Source organism: Papio anubis, chromosome 3, assembly GCF_008728515.1.
Source record: "Papio anubis isolate 15944 chromosome 3, Panubis1.0, whole genome shotgun sequence".
NCBI classification, from domain to species: domain Eukaryota; kingdom Metazoa; phylum Chordata; class Mammalia; order Primates; family Cercopithecidae; genus Papio; species Papio anubis.
This window is the reverse complement of record NC_044978.1, coordinates 98,827,828-98,849,497: the sequence shown is the minus strand read 5'-3', so window position 1 is coordinate 98,849,497 and position 21,670 is coordinate 98,827,828. Positions and strand designations below refer to the sequence as shown.

Here is a 21,670-nt window from a genome sequence, read left to right as displayed (position 1 = left end):
GAGATTATTGTGGGATAATCATAAAGCTTTAATACTGCCACATAAATTATTGAAGAAATTTGGTGAGGCGAGGAAAGAGATGAAAACAAATACTGCATCACTTTATTCTTGTTTTTGATAAAGAATTTTGCCACCCTAGAAGCATTTAATGAAAGTCAAGCACTAGGAACATGGCTGTACTAAAAAGACAGAAAAATGGATTAAATTCAAACAATACTCAAAAGACAAAAAAAATTGTAAACAAAGTAATTTAAAAATACTTATTAATCTCAGTAAATCAAAAGCATGAAGAAACTCACTATGCTCTGCTCTCTTTAACTAGAAAATAAATATTTAGTGAAATTTCTAGAGTAGAGAAGATAAGGCTAAACCAATTGTGCATACCAGATATGATGGGGCCCGGGGACAGATTACCATGTTGTAGTTTACGCTTTGTAGAACCAATGACCTGTGTCCCAATGTCACTCCTTCCTGAAGGTTTATGCTATTACCTTTATGCTTAGAGAACAGGTGAGATAAGGAGGTAGGGCATACTAGGGAGGAATAGTCCAATTCAGTCCTTACTACAAGGAACTAGAGCTGATGAGTGGCAAAACAATAAATCAAGGGGCAGAGCCCCTACCAAAAGTTTCAGAGAAATACTTCAGGCTCTAAGCATTTGTGATCCTTGATAAATTCTACATCCGTTTCCAAACTCAAGTCATTCAGCGAGCACTAGCTTTTTTGAAAAACCTCAACTTTTGTTTGTTTGGTGGGGAAAGGAGGGTGGGGTGCACAGAGAATAATAGGTTTGAACAATTTTAGTAACAGCTTTCCACTTTCCTCCAATAAACTGGTAGAATTTGGTTTTGTGCTTTCATTGCAAGAGGCTACAATAATTTTCATTCATTCATTCAGTGATAACAAAATTCTAAGAATCTGTTCAACATTCCATTTACATAAAAAGGAAACTATCTAGTAATTTCTTCTTTCACTACTGCCAGTAATTTAAACATTCCCATAGAGGTATTTACCTACTACTTCCAAGGTTGTTGTGACATTTGCTGATCCAAAAGTATTATTGGCATAACACATGAACACTCCAGAATCATTAACTCTCGCTGAACTGATAGTCAACGTTGCCTGACGTTCATAATTGAAGTCACCGTGATGCCAGCTATTATATTTCTCCTGTAGTTTAGTCTGCTGGTTTCAGAAAAGGAGAAAAAAAAATAAAGATTACCATATAATTTATATTCAGAATCTTTCCTAGATAAATTAAAAATAGCAGCAATTAACTTCTCCATATTAGCTTTCATTATACACTACTTAAGTAAGAATAATAAAGCGTCATGACAAGTCTGTCATTGGAACACTTCATATTACAGGATTATATTGAAAGACAGTCATTATTAATGATTGGGAAAAAAATGAAAATTCATTTCTTAACCCTAGTATGTATAATTCCAAATTCTATGCAATGTTAAATTTTAAAAGTTGCTATATATGAAATATTATGGGATACTGATATTTTGTAATATGAGTCAACATATTTTTGTCATGTCCTGTTATATCTTTTTCTATTCTATGTCCCAACAACTGAGAGCAAACACACTGCTAATAACAATAATGTTCTATTTTGTTAAAATTTATTATTTGCAAGAATGAAAACAGAATCACAATATTAACAACTAGCTTGGAAACTCATCCTGCAGTTCTCACCCAGCAGAATCTTGTGAACCACTGATGGGAGTTTCAAGGTATAACAGACATCTAAGAACAAGGCCCAAATTATTTAAGCATGAGCTGAAAAGAAAAGGTTGTGCATTTACCCTTGTGATAACACCATCTCACTCATTATTTGTCTGCAGACGAGACATGGAGAGATTTCTCGTATTTAAAAAGTCATGGGGGAAACCATAACATAAGCTACAACAGCTTTCTGAAAAGATTAAAGAAAGTCAAATATAGCTTTCTGCATCTTCCAAATTTTCTGTAATGTACACACACTCCTATCACAATGAGAAAAAAAAAAAAAACAACAACTAAGTAAAGTAAAAGGAGTTAATATTGACATGGAATGAGACCAAGAGTGATTCCTTGGCGAGGCTTTGGTAAACCTAATAAAGCATCTGACAGTATTATAAATCAGAAAAATCCTTCTGGAAAGGAGTGTGCCAGGATGTTCATACCCTCTGATCAACTCCAGCAAATTTAACTTAAGGAAATTGCACAACAGAAAATAAAAGCTCCAACATGTTGGTTGTGGTAAAAACTCAGAAATGACCTAAATGTACATCAAGTATAGCATTATGACTGTAAGAGAGGTGTTTACCTATTTAAAAAGCACAAATTGAATGTACCTTAAAATTGCAATCATGTGATAATATATATGCATAGGGGAAAAGAGAAAAAATATGAAAAAATGCAGACTATATAGCGTTTATAAGGACTAGACACTTGGGACTACTGAGCAGCTGAAATCTGGTAGTCCAAAGTAAGTTGTGCTGTAAATATAAAATATGTCCTGGATGTTGAAGCCTTAGTATTAAAAAAAATGTAAAACATCTCATTAATAATTTTTATGTTCATTACATTATGGAATAATATTTTAGACACACTGGGTCAAATAAAATATATTATTAAAATCAATTTTACCTTTTTTTTTGTAATGTGCCTACTAGAAAATTTAAAATTACATATAAGGTTCATGTATTTCTATTACACAGCATTGCTATCTATGATGGTGGGATTATACCTATTTTTTAATATTATGGTTGTACAAATATTTTTACATTGAAGTAACCACACATAAAAGTTGACTGCTGAAGCTGAATGTTTCAAACTTTTTAAAAAGAACAGAAACCTGCTTTGCTGTTAACTAATTGTGAGATCTTAGGTAAGTCAAGAGCATCACTAGGCTTGACTTTTGTTTCTAAAAGGGTATTTGGGAACAAAACTATCTTTAAGGACTTTTCCAGTGTGTAACACTTTGTAGATTTCCTACTACCCCCTTCTAAGAGAGTCTTCTAATAACTGGCAGAAATGTACCATTTCACAGCATAAGATCAATTGTCAAGAAGATGTAAAAGCAAGGTGAAGCAACATTTTCAAACTGGCTTTTCCCAGTTCATAGTTTTACAGACTTCTCTACAAAGGCAGAGTGACAATGGACAGATAACATACTAAAGTCTCGATTTAAGGTATCTTCCTTCTAGTTCTTTCAAGAGCCCAAGAGTCCACAGCAGAACTCAAACAGGAACACTGAACTTGTCAGCGCCCAAAGGAATAGTGCAGTCACAAGAGATGCAGCCTGAACATCCAAACCCAAAGCCCATAACTTAGGATACTGTCAAAGATTCTGATTATAAGTAAGTAAAAATGCGAGGGTTTAGAGGCATTAAGAAAGCTAACCAACCAAGATTAACAGTATTGAACAAACTCCAAGATTCCCCTGCGCTGAAACAAACAATGGCAACAATGCTAAAAAGTCATTTTACCCTAAATTACATTGTGAGTTAAACTTATTCCAAAGGGTCAGAATAAAATATTATGGATTTTTGAATAATTTGATAGTGCTAATAGTATTCCAAATTAAGCCAAAAGATATCAATAAAAGATTCATGGATGAAACTTGGCAGACAGCCATGAGCCCCATCTGCAAGTCACACATTACATATTGTTTGCACGTGATTTGGTTTTCCTTAACCCTTGGAGGTGCACACTGGGATTTCCCCAAAGAGCTCCTAACACTGAAGGCTTATCTACCAACACCAGTGGATTAATTGGGAATGGCATGCAGGGCTCCTGGGAAAAATGGTTCAGAACAAAACTGCCTGGGGCAATTTAATTTCTCATCTCAAAAAAGGGTAATGTTCAAGTTATACAGAGGCTCAAATGCACACCCAGTCTAAATTGTTCTCTCATCTGAAATCAAGGATTATAGAAAGCCAATTAATATGGGATTGTATTCTGTAAGGTTAGCCAAAAATCCATACCTAAGCTATTGTTTTTATTACATTATATGATACAAAAACTAAAATGTTTCTCTGAGTCATTGGTTTGAAAGAATAGTCTACAGTACAATCCATTCTTCCAGTCAATGGCAGGCTTCATTTAGCAAGATATCATCCATCACAGGTCTACATGAATATTATCACAATGTCTTTGCATTATGGTAATCACCATGGTTATTTGTTTAGCAAAGAGTTTTTTAAACAGGTATAAAATTGCCGATGTTGAATATGGGGCAGGAGGAGGAAGAGGAAGAGAAAGAAAATACATTTTTCTGGTGAATATCTGAGACTGTCTATTCTTTTTAAGTATAGAAGTGGCAACGCTTTTCAATATTTTAAATAGCCTGGCCTAAACAGTATCAAAATAGTTTAAATCAAAGTATTCATGAAGTTAACCATGTTTTTTAAGTCCCTAACAGAGTTTTTCAAAGAAACAGCATGAAGTAATAACATGAATCTGAAGTTCCCTCAAGTTTCTCAAAATAAATGTATAAAATTAATTTGTTACTAATAATAAATGTATATATCTCCATGTGGAGGTATGAAAGGGGGAAATATGCAATCCCAACACTCTCCCAGACAATCCACTACACTAATCGAGGTAGTTCCAGGACAGACCTTTCTTAAAGAGAAACCTTATCATCTCCCACAGAGACAGAACAATATGTTGAGAAGAATGAAGCAATTCACTCACCTGACTGTTTTCTCTTTTCCACGTTGAGTACACAGAACTAGACACATCTTTTATTGTGCATGTCACTGTGAATTCTTCCCCTTCCCTAAGAAGATAGCTTGCTTTGGAAACAGACACAACAGGCACAGCTTTGAAGGCTAGAATGAAAAGAAATGTGGCCCCTCAAATAATTTGTTGTATTATAGCATGAAATTTTGATTTACCATTTCTCCTCAAATGTGTACAGCTTACTTTGTCATCTTTTAAATAAAATACAAAGCATGGTGCTAACCTATCTGTACAACTTGCATATCTGAAGGTATCAGCAATTAAATCATGCCTCCTTCAAGTACGTTGAGTGAAAATAACAGAAATGCCCACTGTGAGATTGTAATGCTTCTGGAAAATGCTTTTTCAAAACCAAGAGAAGCCCTAGCATAGGGAAGCTGCTTTAATCTTTACTTCAGACAACCTTGATGGTGTCATGAGGATGTGACCAACGACTACTTATATTCTTTCAAGCAAACAGGCATCTTTCTCATGCAAATCCTACCCTGCTCACTTCTGGAAATCCCAGGCTTTAAATAATCAAATTTTCCCTAATTTCAATAAGTATACTTTTTCAAAAGCCTTAGTAAAAACTGTACTCAATAGCTGAATGTCAGCTGGTGTTGAATTAGATGATCCCTGAGATTTAAAACCTAGATTATCTTCCAGCTAACGAAATATTCTACATAATGGCACAACAATAACTAGTTCCACAGTCAACTGGAATTTTCCTTCTCAGATCTCAAACAGTTTGAGAATGCATTGCAATTGATCAGCTGAAGGGAAAGCCAATTCACATGTCAATAGTAAATCAAAGAATGAATCATCTGCATGCTAATCTTTTCAACCAACACAACTGAAGCTGCCCAATGGGTTTCTCTTGGAAGGAATACTTGATGCAGTTATGAAACTTTGGGCTGACTTAAGTCAGTCCAGTCTAAATGCCAATCGATGGCAGATACATTCGCCTCTATGAGAGGCAGTTGTGGAACCGCCACACAGGGTCAGGACCATGAAATAAACAAACTCAAAAGCAGATGACATTTTTTGAAGCTGGGGGAACTATGAAGAGCCAGCTCCCTGACTGACTACACTAAGGTGGACCAACGAAAAGAGAAGTCTTCTTTAGATGAGTGAGTTCTCAACTCCCAGAAGCAGATAAGAAACAGCCAGTACCTGGCCTCACTTTCAGGATGAATTTGTCCGACAGCACTGACTTGCCCTCCTGGTCCGCGGAACAATGCAGACAGAGCCGATGGTAGGCGCGTTTCACACTTTTGATCATGATGCCAGCCTTGGGGTCAGGAACAAACCTCAAGTCCTTGGGAAGAGGCTTCCCCTGGCACCCCTTGAGGGAATAACTGGTCACTTCTGGGTCTGTGAGAGGACAGCGGACCAGTGTGTCATTGTCTTCTTTCCCATACAAGGAGCGGTCAACAAGGAAAAGCTTGGCAGGATCTGTAGAAGCGCATATCCAAAATTAGTAGTTGGAATGGCTGGTCACAGACACTGAAAACATTTTGTAAAAGATCTAATATGTTGCCTTTCATGACTAGTGGCGCAAATGGCTGCTTTTTTCTGTGTAAACAAAAGCAAAATTTATCCATCTAGTACTATTGAGAATTAACATTTATTAAACGCTTTCCATGTATCACACACTAAGCTTGGACACCATTACACTTAATCTCATTTAATCTTCATATTGCCCCTCCCGTGATCAGTACTATCATTATTGCCATTTCATAGATGAAACTGCACCGTCATAAAAGCAACCCTCCTAAAGTGACATGACCTGGAAATGGCTGATTGGAACTCAAACCCAGGTCCAACAGAGAGCTCTTAAAACTTTGGGAAAACTTTATTACAACTCCAGGGATCATCCGCCAATAAGCCAGTGTGATGATTCCTAGTGAGAGCAGGAAAGGCTTCCTCCTTCTAACCCCTCGGTGCATGGCCCTTTCCAGGGTTTCCCGTCTCCAGAGTCTTTCGGATTCTAAAGAGAATCCAGAAAACTCTCACCAGGCCACCTAGTACCCATGATAGGTGAGCCTCACTCGATTCATATTCCTCTGAAGAAACATGCAAATGTAACTTCTGGAAATCAAATTATTTCAAATGCACAAGGTGAGCTTGTGAGTTTCAGGAATGCTGTGACAAATACTGTAGCCCGCCAGGACGCTTGTGAGTGAAAGTGAACACTATCAGTCTTTATGACAGGACACCAGGCACAGACTGGGAGTGGCTCAGGCTGATTGGGGCCTCACAGAAGCCAGACAAACCTAATTCCGTATACACAATATGCTGCCACCCTCTACAGTGTAATGATAATACAGATACATGTTTAGGCCCACAGATTACATTTAAAATCTGTTTTTAAACTGTCCTTTCCATCTGAAAATCAGGTGTTTCACAAACATGAACTTGAGGTCATTGAAATAGGTTTGTGTTTTATCCTTAACCTTGACCAATTTTGAAAAAAAGTTTTCCAAGATAAATTACGCATCTCCCAGCCTTACTAATTTATTCTGCAAATAAATGACTTCATGATGGTTGAACTATGTATGGTCCCAGGCCATAGCTAGTTACTGTTCTATCTACTCTTTGTAGGTCACTTGAGTCTAGCTCCTACAACGATGCTCCACCTTCCTTCATTGCCTTAACACAGATTACTTAAGTATTCAAACATCTTACATTTGTTATAATTAAGGATAGTTCCAAGACACAGAAGATGACTTTCCCTATGAAGAAAGTCTGTGAGCCCTGTTAGAGTGATTTAACTAATTCAACAGTTTTCCTCATTTACTCAACTGTCATGCTACTTCATCACCACCTGGAAATTGCAGAATGCCTTCCTGAATGTAAAGGACAGCACATGGGTTAGCTCAGCAATTACAGAAGCATGCCCTGAGGCGAAGTGGTGATTTACCAGGGGTATATCTCTTTGCAGCTACCTACTTAGGAAAGAACAACTGATAAAGCGGAGAGGCACAGTCAAGCTTTAGAGTCAGCTTTATTCGCTCCTGATGGAGCATGTTAGAATTTGTACCATCCGGGCTCCCTAACAATTATGTAAGGAAGACAAGACAGAAGGGATCATCTTATCCAAATACTGTAGTAAGGAACTGAACTCAGGAGGCACCTACGATCTCCAATCTAGAATAAAAGTATCCATTATTCATTCATAATACCATGGATAAGGCCTCTCACTCTGGCCTGTTTCAAAGACAGCCCCAGTCTAGGGACACTGAGAACTAGAAAACAGGACTCTATTTCTCCTCCCGTCACTTGGATATGCCCCATAAACTGTCAGTGGATCGGTTTTTACATCAACTACAAGATACACTGCTGCCCAGCATGCCTATTCTTGACAAGCCTATTAAAATCATAGGCAAATCACTGAACTTGTCATAGGAAATGAGGCACAGAACTCCAACTACCATATTTATTTTTCTTTTGTTTATAAGAGGTCACAATGTTTTCTACGGATAACTCTACAAAGAACTCATGACAGACATGGGATGTTTAGCTGACCAAGTTATTTTTCTGAAATTTACTCCTTAAGAGTGGGCCACATCTTTTGAAGTGTCGGTCTGGTTAGGCCTTGAGAGGCCTTTGGTTCCCTGAAGTGTTTTTACTAAGTGGGAGTATCTAGTATCTCAAGGCATTAAAATGCAGCTCTCCCAAAGGGCCTAATTGATTCTCAAGGTTTACTCAAAGCACCAGCACAAATGGGCTAAACCTACTGTAATCTCATTAGGAAAAGTATCACAGTCCTGCAGTCCTCCAGCTGGGGTCATACCCAAAGCCACTATGTATCATATCAAAAGATGGGGGAGAACAGTAAAGAAACATGTGTTTTAGGCTTCCTAGACCCAGCCAGAAATATTTTATCTATGGCTCAGTGATCCATATGTCATCCAAAATTAAGAGCAGGATATCAAATTCTCGAAAGCACAGCATCGCAGAAAGCCAAGCATTTACCTCTAACAAACACATAAATGGAACTGCTTAAGCCATGTTTGTTGGTGCACGTGTATTTGCCGGTGTTGGTGGCCTCTGCCTTTTCTGTGATCCATTCATTCTGCTTATTCTCATTCGTTTCATCCAGGATCTCAAAAGTCCATTTGACAAAGCCTGGATCAATGCACAACAGCCTAATCTCGTTGCCCACGCGGACTATTAACTCTGATTTTGCTGGATGGATGGATGGTGGAGACGGTTCCCCTGGACTCACAGATGGTTGAGAAGAGCCTGCCAAGAAAAACAGAATCGTGTTGAGTATGATCGTCTTCCTTGGCGAAATAAAGCACTTCTTCCAATACTGAGTTCCATCTTCTGTGTACTCTACAATAAAAATAGGACAAAGCTGCCCTGCTATTTATGGTTGAAAAGAGAGTTCTGCCTAAAATTTCTTAAGTTCATCTGGAAAATTAAGTTATTTTCTCCAACCCTCAATGAATCCTGAGGGTCACATTTGGTCCCCAAGCCAGGATGTGCTGGATGCCACAGCCTTCTCTGGGTTAAACATACAACTGGGTCAAGTTTTCATTCTGAATATGGGCCATCTTCGCAGTGTGGCCATGCAGACACCTAGCTTAGAAACAACAGAAACAAAACCTCACACTATGGGGGGCGGGGAACTACTGGCCTGTCACTCTCTTTGGCAGAACGTACATGACCATGACATAGAATAGCTTTTCCTTAAAACTGTGTGAATTCAGTTATTTCTATATAATTCCCTTTACATGGCAATGTTCAGCAAAAGGAGAACCATTCACAAATCTCTAAATACTAAAGTAGAAAATGATACACCTGTTTTAACACCCTAATGCCTAAATAGGTTTCCTAGATAGGAAACTATTTAGTTTATAAAGATGCAAACTTTAGGCTCTGAATATGAAACCTGAACTCTAGAAATTTTACAACAGCCAATTCATTCAGTCATGCATGCCGCCATGTAATCAAATACCTATTCATTATCATCTACAAAAGCACCATGATAGATGCTGGGGAAAAGTTCATGCTAGTGTGAGACATGATCCTCACATACATTTCAGGGTTTAAAGAACAAACTGCTGGCCAGGTGCCGTGGCTCATGCCTGTAATCCCAGCACTTTGGGAAGCTGAGGTGGGAAGACTGCTTGAGCTCAGGAGTTCGAGACCAGCCTGGGCAACACAGTGAGACCGCCCCCCCAACACATCTACAAAAACTAGAAAAAACATTAGCTGGACATGGTAGTGGGCACCTGTATTCCCAGCTACATGGGAGGCTGAGGCAGGAGATCACTTAAGCCCAGGAGGTCGAGGCTGCAGCAAACTGTGATTGCAACACTGCACTCCAGCCTGAGTGACAGAGTGAGACTCTGTCTCTCTAAAAAAAAAACAGAACAAACTACTGAAGTAAAACATAGCTATGAGATTTGCTGTCAATCTGAAGAAAAAGAAGAGGTGGGCTGCAGTGTAACCATATCATAACAGCAAAGGAGGAGAAGGAGAAGACGATAGCATGAAGAAAGGGCTGGCAGTGAAGTGAGCACAGAGCCTCTAGAGTCATTCAGAAACTGGCCTGGCTAAAAAACGGTACCTTGTGGAGCACGTGACAGGTGAGACTACATGGAGTGAAACCAGATCTACCAAGGGTTCTGAACTTCTGGGTGTAAATTCTGGGAATGTACCTCAGGGACCCTGTAGATTCACTCCAGGTTTTTCAGCAGAGAAGTGACATGCACAGTGAGATCCCAGAGAATCAACTAGATTCAAAGAAGTGAGTGAAAAGTGCTAGTCGCAGGCAGAAGTAATGAGAACCTACAGAAAGGAATTCAGAATAAAGAGGAAAAGACACCATAGATTGTCAGAGGAAGGACATGTCAGTGGGATGAAAAAGCAAAAGGTTGACTCAGGGAGGACCTCAGTGAGGAGGCAGAAGGCAAGGTCCCCAGGTGAGGTGGGCTGGGGCAGTGTGATAACAAGACTCCCTGGGGGCTCTCAGTGACCTCTTGCAGAATGGTGAGGGGAATGGTTCGGGGAACGGTTCATGCACATCAGATTTATGTCCCCTGCCACCATATGCAATGTTGCAGATGAGGACTGATCTGAGTGAGCCACACAAGTTCAGCATGGCTGAGGATAGGGGATGGGGACATAGTCTGAGGGGAGGGGACGTGAGAGGTGTAATTTGCTCACAGGTACAACCTGGCTGGTAATGGGACTTCTCAGCAGTGGGTTGCTTATAACCTGGAATTCAGATGATGGTGGTCCAGTGACACCTTGTGAAGTTAAAAAACAAGATCAGATCATTAAAGAAACGGGTTTGAGGAACCAACCAAGCACTGATCTTAAAGGGATCTTCCAGCCAAGAGGGGGTAGGAAAGGGTCATGAGAGATTTAAGAAAAAGAACCACCAGGAAGAAAGGGGAGAGAGGCTAAGTGGCAAAGAAGTCAATGCAGTACAAAGTTTCAAAGAGAGGGTGGTGGCTCTAAGGGCAGATGCCACAGTAAGATGGCAGGAAATGAACAAAAGACCCCTAATCTGGTTACAAAGAGACCGCTGGAAGTTCTAAAGTACAATTTCAGTTGAGTGGGAAGTGTCATTTGCTCCAGGGTTACAGGCTGCAAATGCAGAGCTCTCCCTTGGGTAGTTCTGGCAGTATAAGATGGAAATAGAGATCTGTAGCCGAACCAGGCTTAAAGGTAAAGAAAACAGGAGACCTCCTCACATGTGAGATAGAAAGAAGAGCACTATGGGTAGGGACAGACTGAAGGTGCTTTATAGGAGGGTGGAAATTGCTTCCTGCAGGTGTGTGTATAGATGACCAGTCTCAATTCCTGTTTGTTAACCAAATATTGCCTGTGGTGGCATCCACTGTAGCCCCATTATGTCAAGCAAAGTACACCCCAGATCAAAAGACAATAAGGCCAATTATAAACACTAAATATTATTAGGCACCAACAACGTGATAAAGGCTATAGAGTGAGACGTTGAGTCTGCTAGGTGCAGCATCTAAATGTGGCAGCAAGAATATGGACACGCAGTGGCCAGGATTATTTTCAGAGTTGTACAGAGCACTAAATAATAAAAACAGAGGCAGCAATAAATAGAGACGTTATTTCTATTATTTATTCCTTTTAAAAAAGGAACAGTTCCCAATGAATGTGCATGATATTGATAGCAAATTTGACCCAGTAATTCTTAAAGATTTATACTGCAATCTATTTCAATCAATTCCATTTTCTCATGGGTTGATCTGATGGATATAGATAATTACAATCCAGTCAAGGAAACATCCTTGACTTCCTGAGACACACCAGGCCAATGCAGCTAAGTCTAGCTGTGTGACACAGGCAAATCACCCTAACTCTGTGTCCAACTTTCCACACCTGGAAAATGAGGATAAAAATACCCTCATCTCATAGAATTCTTCTGAGAATCAGGTGAAGTAACACATGCAAGGAGATTAAAACAGGACTGGACAGTTTTTAATACATGCTATCATAGAAAAGCAGGAAAGCCTTTCAGCATACCAAAAGTGAGAGCTTGGCTCTTGAGTTAGGACTGTCTAGACTTGCATCTGGGCTCTGATACTAAGTGCGTAACCCTGGGGCAAGTTCCTACTCAACTCTGCCCTCAGTTTCTCATCTGTAAAGTGGGGATAGTAACAGTACTTATTTTATAAGGCTGTTATGTAAAGCTCTTAGAACTATGCTTGGGTACATGGAAAACACATAATGTCAGGCACACTTATTCCAGAAATGGAACTTCTTATTGGCCCTCCAAATCAGTCCAGACTCACCCACTTCCTATGTATGGGACGAGTTCCCATCATCTGCCAAACACGTTCCTACCTGACTTCCCCATCTCGGGCAGCACATCCTAGCATTCTTTCCTTCAGAGCCTCCTCCACACACCCCGTATCCCTTCCATTCCTGCTGTCCTACCCGAGACCAGCCAACTACTTCACAGAGCTAACATCCTCTCCTAAAAGACTCCTCGCCAGCCACCACCCACCCCACCCCAACTCATCCTCCCTCAAAGCTGAGGTCCAGCCTAAAACATCCTTTTTTTAAAAAAAAAAAAAACAACTCCACCCCCAGCCTCAAAACCACAACAGAGGCAGCAGCAGCTAACAGTAGCAGCTCTTACAACTTTAAAGGAACTGCTATGGGGTGAACTTCTAGCTGTTTTCCCTAGACCAAACCTGCCTCTCCTTAGGCTGACTGGCTAAGGATCCTGAGAACATTCTTCATCCATTGTCATGCCCATCATTCTTTCTGCCTGTGTCCCTTGGACACGTCTTATCTTGTGTAAAGCCTTGCTGATGACAGCCTCTTCATGGATGTTGTTCCCTAGCCACTCCATGTCCCGATAACCTGTCCTCACTAAATCTCACCAACAAAGGCAGTCCATCACTCATTTGCCTTGTACTGATGTTCAACTGTATCCATATCTCCTACACCCACTCCAAGGTCTTAGATCCTGCAGGTAAGGATCCTAAATCTTACTTTTCCCTCTAGCACAGTAATACAAACATTCTCTTCAATCCTGAACATATGAAAAAACAAAGAGAGGACAGGCTCCTAAACACCCAGTCCCTATAACAGATGTCAACAGTCTACAGATCTATCCCCAAAAGATGACCCATGTCAATTCTGCTGCTCCACCAAGAAAAGCCTGGCTTCATTAAATCAAAAAGCCATGCATACCTCCAAATAGGGCCCTCTAAATTCAAGATCATGAGTTCATGCTTCACTTCTAGAGTTTTAAAAAATAATTAATTGCCACCAGAAGTATTCAGGGTTTTATTTTCAAAATAAATGATTTATAAACTCACATTATAAAATGAAAATAGGGCTTTTATTAGGGTGGGACTGCAATGTTTATTCTCTTTTTTAAATTGTGTTTAATATTGTTATAGTAGTCTCACAATTGTTAAAAACTGTAAAGATTTGTTTAAAAGAGTAGAGCTTCATATTAAGAGAATGCCTTTCAAAAAGGTATTCCAACTTAGCTTTGAAATTGCTCTGAAATTCCAAATTTTGAAAAGTGTGTGGTAGACAGCAAGTTGTTAACAAATGTTTGTTGAATTGTGTTTTATCTGCATCAGGACTTTTTGCATTAGCAAATGTACTTCCCCAATTATGTTTGGCTGAGGCTAATATTAAGGTTTGTTTTCTGTTCCCTGAACATGTGTTAATTAATGAACCCAAAAAAAGGATAGATGGCAAAACCCAACACTCTGGAGACCAGCTAGTACTATAAGGAATGATGGCTCTAAGCTAGGAACTCCAGAAACCATTCCATAAATACTTATTCAGTAAATACAGGTACTTGGTAAGTGCTGAACCTAGAAAATGGCCTTTGCTTTCAAAGAGCTTTAAGGAGGAAGGGGACACTTAAGAACAGTCAACAATGCAACATTTTAGTGATAGTTCAAAAAAAAAGAAATGCCAACAAACCCTCTGCTTATAACCTCTTCAGATACTTGCTATGTCTCCCTCATCACTAGTAGTATAAAATTCAACCAAAATAACTGAAAGCAGAAACTCAAACCCGTACTTGTACACCAATGTTCCCAGCAGTATTATTTACCATAGCCAAAAGGTGGAAACAACCCAAATGTGGTCCAATAGCTTATGAATGGATAAAGTGTGGTATATACATACAATGGAATATTACTCAGCCAAAAAAAAAAAGTAGCACTCCATACATGCCGCACATGAATGAACCTTGCTAACCCTATGCTAGGTCAAATGTGCCAGACACAAAGGCATATTGTATGATACCAGTTATATGACGTACCTAGGATAGGCTAATTCACAGAGACAGAAAGTAGAACAGGTTACCAAGGTGTGGGGAGGGAGTACAGAGGGGGATGGACAGTTATTATTTAATAAGTTTCTGTTTGGGATATGAAGAAGTTCTGGAAATGGTTAGTGGTGATGGTTACACAACATTGTGAAGATACTTGGTGACACACAGAATTGGGACACTTAAAAATAGTACATCCTAAGTTACATGTATTTTACCGCAATTAACTTTTTTAAAACTCAACAATTCTTTAATGCCCAGCTAAACCTAAAACTTGCCTCAGGTATCTGGACGCTTTTTTTTTTTATCTCATCACACTGGCCTCTATTATTAGCCTCTGTGAACCCCTCAATGTTGTTTTAAATCATGTCATTAAAAAATTAATTGCTTCACTATTTTTATTTAGTTTTTCTATACAGTTGAGCTTATACTAAATAAGCATTGGCAGGGGAAGGTCTTTTAACTCTCTGAGCGGAAAGACCTAGCTCTTATTTTAAACCACACTGACCCTGCCCAAGGCATTTTTAATGTCCAATGCTATTAAGTTCTTCTCTAGTGTACCTTTGCTCTTCTACTCACACCATGAGTCATGTGGTTTTATCCCCAAACCTGCTTATGGGAGTTGTATTTGATATTTTATTATGTATAAATTATATGTATAAAGTGCACATTAAAGAAATGGGTAAAAAATGAGTGTGTGCTTACGGGGAGAAGGATGCTAATTCTTCCATAACTAAGAAAGGCTTTCTATGGGTCGCTCAACTAAAGAAAGCCTACTATTGAATTAATGTGGCAAACATTAGCAAATCGGGGGAGGGCCTCCTTAGCGGGGGTTCTGCATTTGGATTGTTTCACAAGTACTCCACTTAAGGACACAAAAATAAGAATCACAAATCCTGCACTGTGGGTGTGGTGTATGGAAAGAATGGCAGCTCAGAACTTTCCTGAGAAAGACCATCGCTCAACCAAAACTCAAAGAGGAGGCTTTGGCCCTCCATCAAAAGATAGGCAACTGTCCTTCTTCTGTTTTTAAGTAAAAATAAAATATTCAAGCACACGTGTAGTATTTTTTTAACACGTCAATTCCCAGACTAGTTGAGACTGCAATTCTGGGCGCAGTGATCTGTGGAAGTAGGAGAGACCTGTTGATGGAGCCCAAGGGTGCTCCCAGGCAATTTCAGCAGTGGCTGGCCCAGGTCAACCATGACTGCAAGGTCTTTCTATCCTTCACAAAAGGCTAAAGCTCCAACAACTGGATTGATAGCTAGGGTTAAAAGTAAGGAAGTCCTTTCTAAACCTGTCTTCCTTTAGACACAGATATAAGGAACTAGATAAAATAATGGCGGGGAAGAAAAGAAAATCCACTACATTAGAGAGACCTATTCTAGTTTTGGGGAAGTAGAGCAGGAAGAACTGTGACTAGGGCACAGCCTGTGCATTGCAGTTCAACTACTCTTTGGTTCACATAGTGTTTAACCACAATTCGTAATAAAAAAGCTAATGATTTGTATATCATACTGTTTCTGATATACTTTTATATCCCCATAGGAATAAACTGGATGATAACCAAGATGGAAGGATCCCAGTAATCGCCCACAACACCCATGAGGCTTTACAAACAAAGAGATGATACTGGAAATAGCGTGCAGATGGGGGAGGGGGAGTATGAACTCAGTGAAAACCACACGAGTCCTCAAAATGCTCTTGCTCAGAAGTGAGGAGACTAAATCAACTCTGGATCACCCACACGAACCAAAGGAAGTCATGCAACAGAGTCCCAAAACTGTCCCTGTTCTACTGTGGGAAGCCCACTCCACCATCATCATTAAAGTGTGACCTTTCAACATGCATGTACTGTGTAACCAGAACGAGTGCTCCTGGGGGAACTCACAGCCTTGTGCAAAGACAAAATGCTAATGAAATAAAAATATCAAGAGGTGATGCACATGCTACAGGCCTGTGCTGCCCAGAAGAATCATGAAAGGGTGGAGGGGAGAGCTGAGCCAGGAAGACTTTGTATATGTATTTGCATGTGTATGTGTTTCTACGTGTATTCAAGGAAAAGGAAGGCGAAGACAAAGTTCTCAAAGCATGAACGGGTGCGGTGCTTCAGGAAAAGCTAGTCCTTTGGGGACGCCAACCCAACCAAGCTTTGAGCTCTCACAATCCAAAGTAAGGTCTCTGTCCAGTGCCAGGAATATGGCACGTGCTCAGTAAGTGCAGAGGGAAGGAATCTCCTACAGTACAGAAAATGCAAAGGGGCAGAAAAGAAAGAATGGTTAAATAATTTGTGGCATCACCCTACAGTGAAAGAGCAATGCTTTTTCACTGAGGATGTTTATTAGTCTTTTTTTTTTTTTTTTTTTTTTGAGACGGGGTCTTGCTCTGTCGTTGCCGAGGCTGGAGTGCAGTGGCGTGATCTCGGCTCACTGCAGCCTCTGCCTCCTGGGCTCAAGCAATTCTCCCACCTCAGCCTCTCAAGTAGTTGGGATTACAGGGGTGCACCACCACACCCGGTTAATTTTTGCATTTTTAGTAGCAATGCGGTTTCACCATGTTGGCCAGTCTGGTCTTGAACTTTTGACTTCAGGTAATCCACCCGCCTCGGCCTCCCAAAGTTGATTATGAGACTTCTTGAAGGTCGATTTCACTCAGTGGTAAATAATTTTAAAAAGTCTTTCATATTGTTTTACATATTGTAATATAGAAGGTAAAATCAAATATATTTTTTTCAGGAGGAAATACATGAGTTTTCGAAGAAATTGAATTACTTTACAACTACACATTCCCAAACGTCCCACTCAAACCCCTGGTCCCTCCAATCTTTAAAAGTATTCCATGGAAAAGTTTGAGAGCATGCCTGGATGGATCACACTTTCTATTTCCAAAGATTTTTCTGGGTAAGAGAAAGTTCAGATCTATCTTTAATCCAGTAACACAGAGATTAAAGCACGTATATAGGCAGAACTCATGATTACAATCTGCTCAGGGCCAGGCGTGGTGGCTGACACCTGTAATCCTAGCACTTTGGGAGGCCGAGGCAGGCAGATCACTTGAGTCCAGGAGTGATAGACCAGCCTAGGCAATATGGTGAGACCCCATTTCTACAAAAAATACAAAAATTAGCCGGGTGTGGTGGCACACTCCTGTAGTTGCAGGTACGCAGGAGGCTGACGTTGGTGGATCACCTGAGCCCAAGAGGTCGAGGCTACAGTGAGCTGAGATTGTGCCACTGCACTCCAGCCTGAGGAGCAGAGTAAGGCCCCATTTCAAGAAAAACAAAAAACCTTCTCAGGTTTAGTCATGAGGTGAATGATAGGTAACTGTTGGACATCATTTCCTCCTTACCTTTCATTGTAATACTCCCACGTCCAGGCCTGAGAAACCAGTTCCCTTAGACAAAGCAAATTTCTGTTTAGCTGTTAAAAATTAAAGAAATGTTCTATCTGCATGCCAGGTCTCAGTACTGTATTATGTACATGATATTTAGTGATTTTACAGAATTTGGACAGTTTAAGGTTTCAAGCAATAGCACTATACCATTTTAAAATGATTAGCCATTTAAAATTCACAAAATAACAGACTTCATTACAGCATACTTAGTTGTTTTTTTTTTTTTTTTTAAATAGCTCCTTAAGTATATTTCAAGGTTGGTCTAAAGATGATGAACTAATTGACACAGGGGAATCACAGAACAGAGAAATAAAGCTAAAGCTAGAGTGTCAGTAATTAATGGCAAACAAGGCTGGATCAGTAACAAAGCAAGCACTTCTGTAACATGTCCTCATTGATGAAATGGGAATTGAGCTCCTATCATTTGGCCTGGGAGTACAAAGAAGGGGCTCACAGCCCAGTGGGGAAGACAGACTCATCTGATTACCATACAATATAGCAAGTATAGGCTAAAACACAGGGCAGAGTATTATGGAGAACTGAGCTGGGAACCTAAGGCAGTGGGCAAGTGGAGAGGGCTCAGAAAAAGATTCCTAGGGCTCAAAACAAGTGATGCATGTGGCCAGGCTGAGGGGTAGAAGAGGAGAAAAGTCTATCACTTGGGTTGGGGGAGAAGGGAGAGACATTCAAGACCAAATATCACAGAACTAGTAGAGTCAGTGCCTAGGAGTCACAAAATCATTCAGAGTTGCTGCAGGTGTGAGGCCAGAGAGGGACGGAGGGCAGGACCCCCGGAGGCCTCCTCCACCATGGTAAGGGGGTGAGCTGCAGATGTACGTTTTGGGAGGACTCCTCTGGGAGCAGTGAAGGACAGTACAAGGGGAAAAGAACCGGAGACAAGGTCAGTCAGAGACAACCAGTCAGTGATCCAGAAAAGAGCTGACAAGGGCATCAACCAGAGGCAGTGGGGTGAAGGGGAAGGGTGGCTATATGCCAGGTGAGCCTAGGACCTTGGTTGGGCTGGCCCTGGACAGTGAAGAAGCAAGAAGGAGAAAAATATCCCCGGTTTTGTCTTACATGATGGGGAGATGGGGTGCCAATAGACTGGAGGGGTAAAACAGATTTTGAGGCATTTGGCCCAGCAGGCAGCAGCATAAAGGTTCTGGAAACTGGAGGCAGGAGGTAGGGATAGGTCGAGGCCACAGATATACTGTGGAGTCTTACTGGCACACAGAGGGTGGTAGTGGCGTCCATGAAATCCCCCAGGGAGGGAGTGGAGACTACAAAGAACAGAGGGGCCAGAGGGAAATGACAAGGCCCAGGGTGGCTGAAGTAGGGTAGAGATGACAATGACTACATTGCTAAAGGAGAACCAGGAAATTCAAGATCAGACAGTGCACAGGGCCTTCTGTTAGGTTGGTGCAAAAGTAATTACGGTTTTTGCCATTACTTTTAATGGCAAAACAGATGGACACTAGAATCTCTGAGGACAAGGCAGCAGGTGGGGGAGCAGAGAAGGATGGGGAACCCACCCCCAAGTCTCCAGGGCACAGGACTGGCCATTGACAGCAGTGAGGACAGACAATCACAGAACTCATACACTCATTAGCAACCCCAGCTGCATGTCAGAACCACCAGAGTTTTGCCTACAGTAGTCACACCAGGATCTCTAGATGCAGGGCGTGGCGATTGGTACAGCAGAATCAGGCCTGGCCGTTGGGATGGCAGAAGTGGGACATGGAAGAAGGGAGCTTTGTCGTGCTGCTGGGGGAGCAGCAATCGCGGGGGCTGGCTGGTGTCAGGGAAGAGGTTGGGGGAGGAGGTAGAGGGAGGACCCTCAAAATCAGTGAGTGTGGGGGACAGTGCCTGATGGCGGCATGAAGACACAGGGTGCTCCCAGAGGGCTCAGAATGAAGAGTTAGGGAGCTGAACATCCACAGAGAAAGATGGCAATAAAGAAAGAAGGAACTGAGGGGAGGGACAGCCAGAGGGGTGACTAGAAGGTCTCCTAAGATGACCTGCCCAAGACCCAGGCTGCTGCAGCTAGCCTCAGGAGCTGATGCATGTGTCCATAAGGTGCAGAAGCTCATTTTGGGCTCAAGACCCCCTTTTTTTGGACCTACTCTTTTCAGGAGACTCTCAGTGGTACAAAGGAGCCCATGGTACATGTGGGTCCCACGTTTCCAAGGACATGTGAGAGGAAGTGGTTCGCAGGCTCCCCAAGGCTAGAGAGGGATGTCACACTGCACACAAAGGCACATCCTTTGCAGTGGAGGCAGTCAGGCTGCACCACCCCACCCCACCCGCGCACCTCTGTGTGGGCGTTCAACCTGGGTGGATTCACCTGTGGTTTGGGCCCTTCCTGCCTCTGCTACTGAGTAGTTTCCTCCTCAGGGCTTTTTGAAGGGCCAAGTCAGCCCTTCAATTTTCTGCCTTAAACCACACGGACATAGTGCCAAGGTATCGTTTGTGTCGATCCCACCTTTCCTGTAGCATTTTCATGTTGTGCTTTTCTGTCTTTTATTTTTGTGATCTCTGGGCAAATCAGACGGACTTCATTCTCTGCAATGAAGCATTTTCCCACTCAGATTCCTCAAAATTGCCCAGCTAGGATATTCATTTTAGTGCAACCCTCAACTTGACTCATTCCTTCCACCAGTTCCCAATTCACAAGCGTGCCACCTGGTGGCAAGAGAAGATGCCCTCAGGCTGCTTCTGCTTTTTGAACAGCACTCCCAAGAGAGAGAACATGTTAAATGTTCTGTGTGCTTCTAAGGAAACTTACTAAGAGGACCCAGCATCAAGGACTCAAGCTTCCAGTGAGTGAGTTTTAGAGACAGGACATCTGTCACAGCTTTTCTCAGGCTGGAGAAGACAAGCAAAATTATTAAATGCTTGGAGTCTGGTAAATATTTAAAATCTGTATATATTCGATTAAATGTATAACAGCATACTTTTGCAGGTAGTTACACTTGGGTTTTGGGGGTTTTTGTCTTCCCCCCGCTGCCGCCCCCCGCCTTTTTGTGGAGAATGAGGTCTCGCTATGTTGCCCAAGCAGATCTCGAACTCCTGGGCTCACGCTATTCTCCTGCCTCTGCCTTCCTATGTGCTGGAATTACAGGTGTGAGCCACCGTGCCCGGTCATAACTGCACACTTTTAAGCAATTAGTGAAGGATGTGAAGGGGAAAAATATACTGGTAGAGACATAGCAGTTCTGGATTCTAAATCATTAGGCAAGTTACTTAGGTTATCTAGGCCTCATTTTTCTCATCTGACGAAGTAAATATTTAGTCTAAAGCCACCAACAATTCTAAGATCTGTAATTAAATGCTTAGGAGAAATAAATGCTGAGGTGATGGGATAACCCCAAATATCCTGATTTAATCATTCTACATTGTATGTTTGGCATTAAACATATAGGCCATAGGAAGGTTAAGATAGGCTGGGCACAGTAGCTCACACCTGTAATCCCAGCACTGTGGGAGGCTGAGGCAGGAGGATCACTTGAGAAGTTTGAGACCAGCATGGCCAACATGGCAAAACCTTGTCTCTACTAAAAATATAAAAATTAGCCAGGTGTGGTGTCACATGCCTGTAATCCCAGCTACTCAGGAGGCTGAGGCACAAGAATTGTTTCAACCAGGGTGGCGGAGGTTGCAGGGAGGCGGAGGTTGCAGTGAGCCGAGATTGTACCACTGCACTCCAGCTTGGGTGACAGGGCAAGACTCTGTCTTAAAAAAAAAAAAAAAAAAAAA

At 41.3% G+C, this 21,670-nt stretch overlaps 1 protein-coding gene across 6 annotated transcripts in view; it reads right to left on the bottom strand.

The window, feature by feature from the left end:
- KIT (KIT proto-oncogene, receptor tyrosine kinase) overlaps positions 1–21,670 on the bottom strand; it is an 83,331-nt gene that overhangs the window by 35,796 nt on the left and 25,865 nt on the right. For 3 of the 6 annotated variants that reach the window (XM_021938619.2, XM_021938617.2, XM_021938620.2), the window contains exons 2-5: positions 8,698–8,967; positions 5,893–6,174; positions 4,690–4,826; positions 1,014–1,185 (exon numbers count right to left, since the gene is read on the bottom strand). In XM_021938619.2, the coding sequence (XP_021794311.1) occupies positions 1,014–1,185; positions 4,690–4,826; positions 5,893–6,174; positions 8,698–8,967 (861 nt within the window). The remainder of the gene's footprint in view (positions 1–1,013; positions 1,186–4,689; positions 4,827–5,892; positions 6,175–8,697; positions 8,968–21,670) is intronic. The other 3 variants (XM_021938621.2, XM_021938618.2, XM_003898882.5) reach the window with 1 other exon arrangement.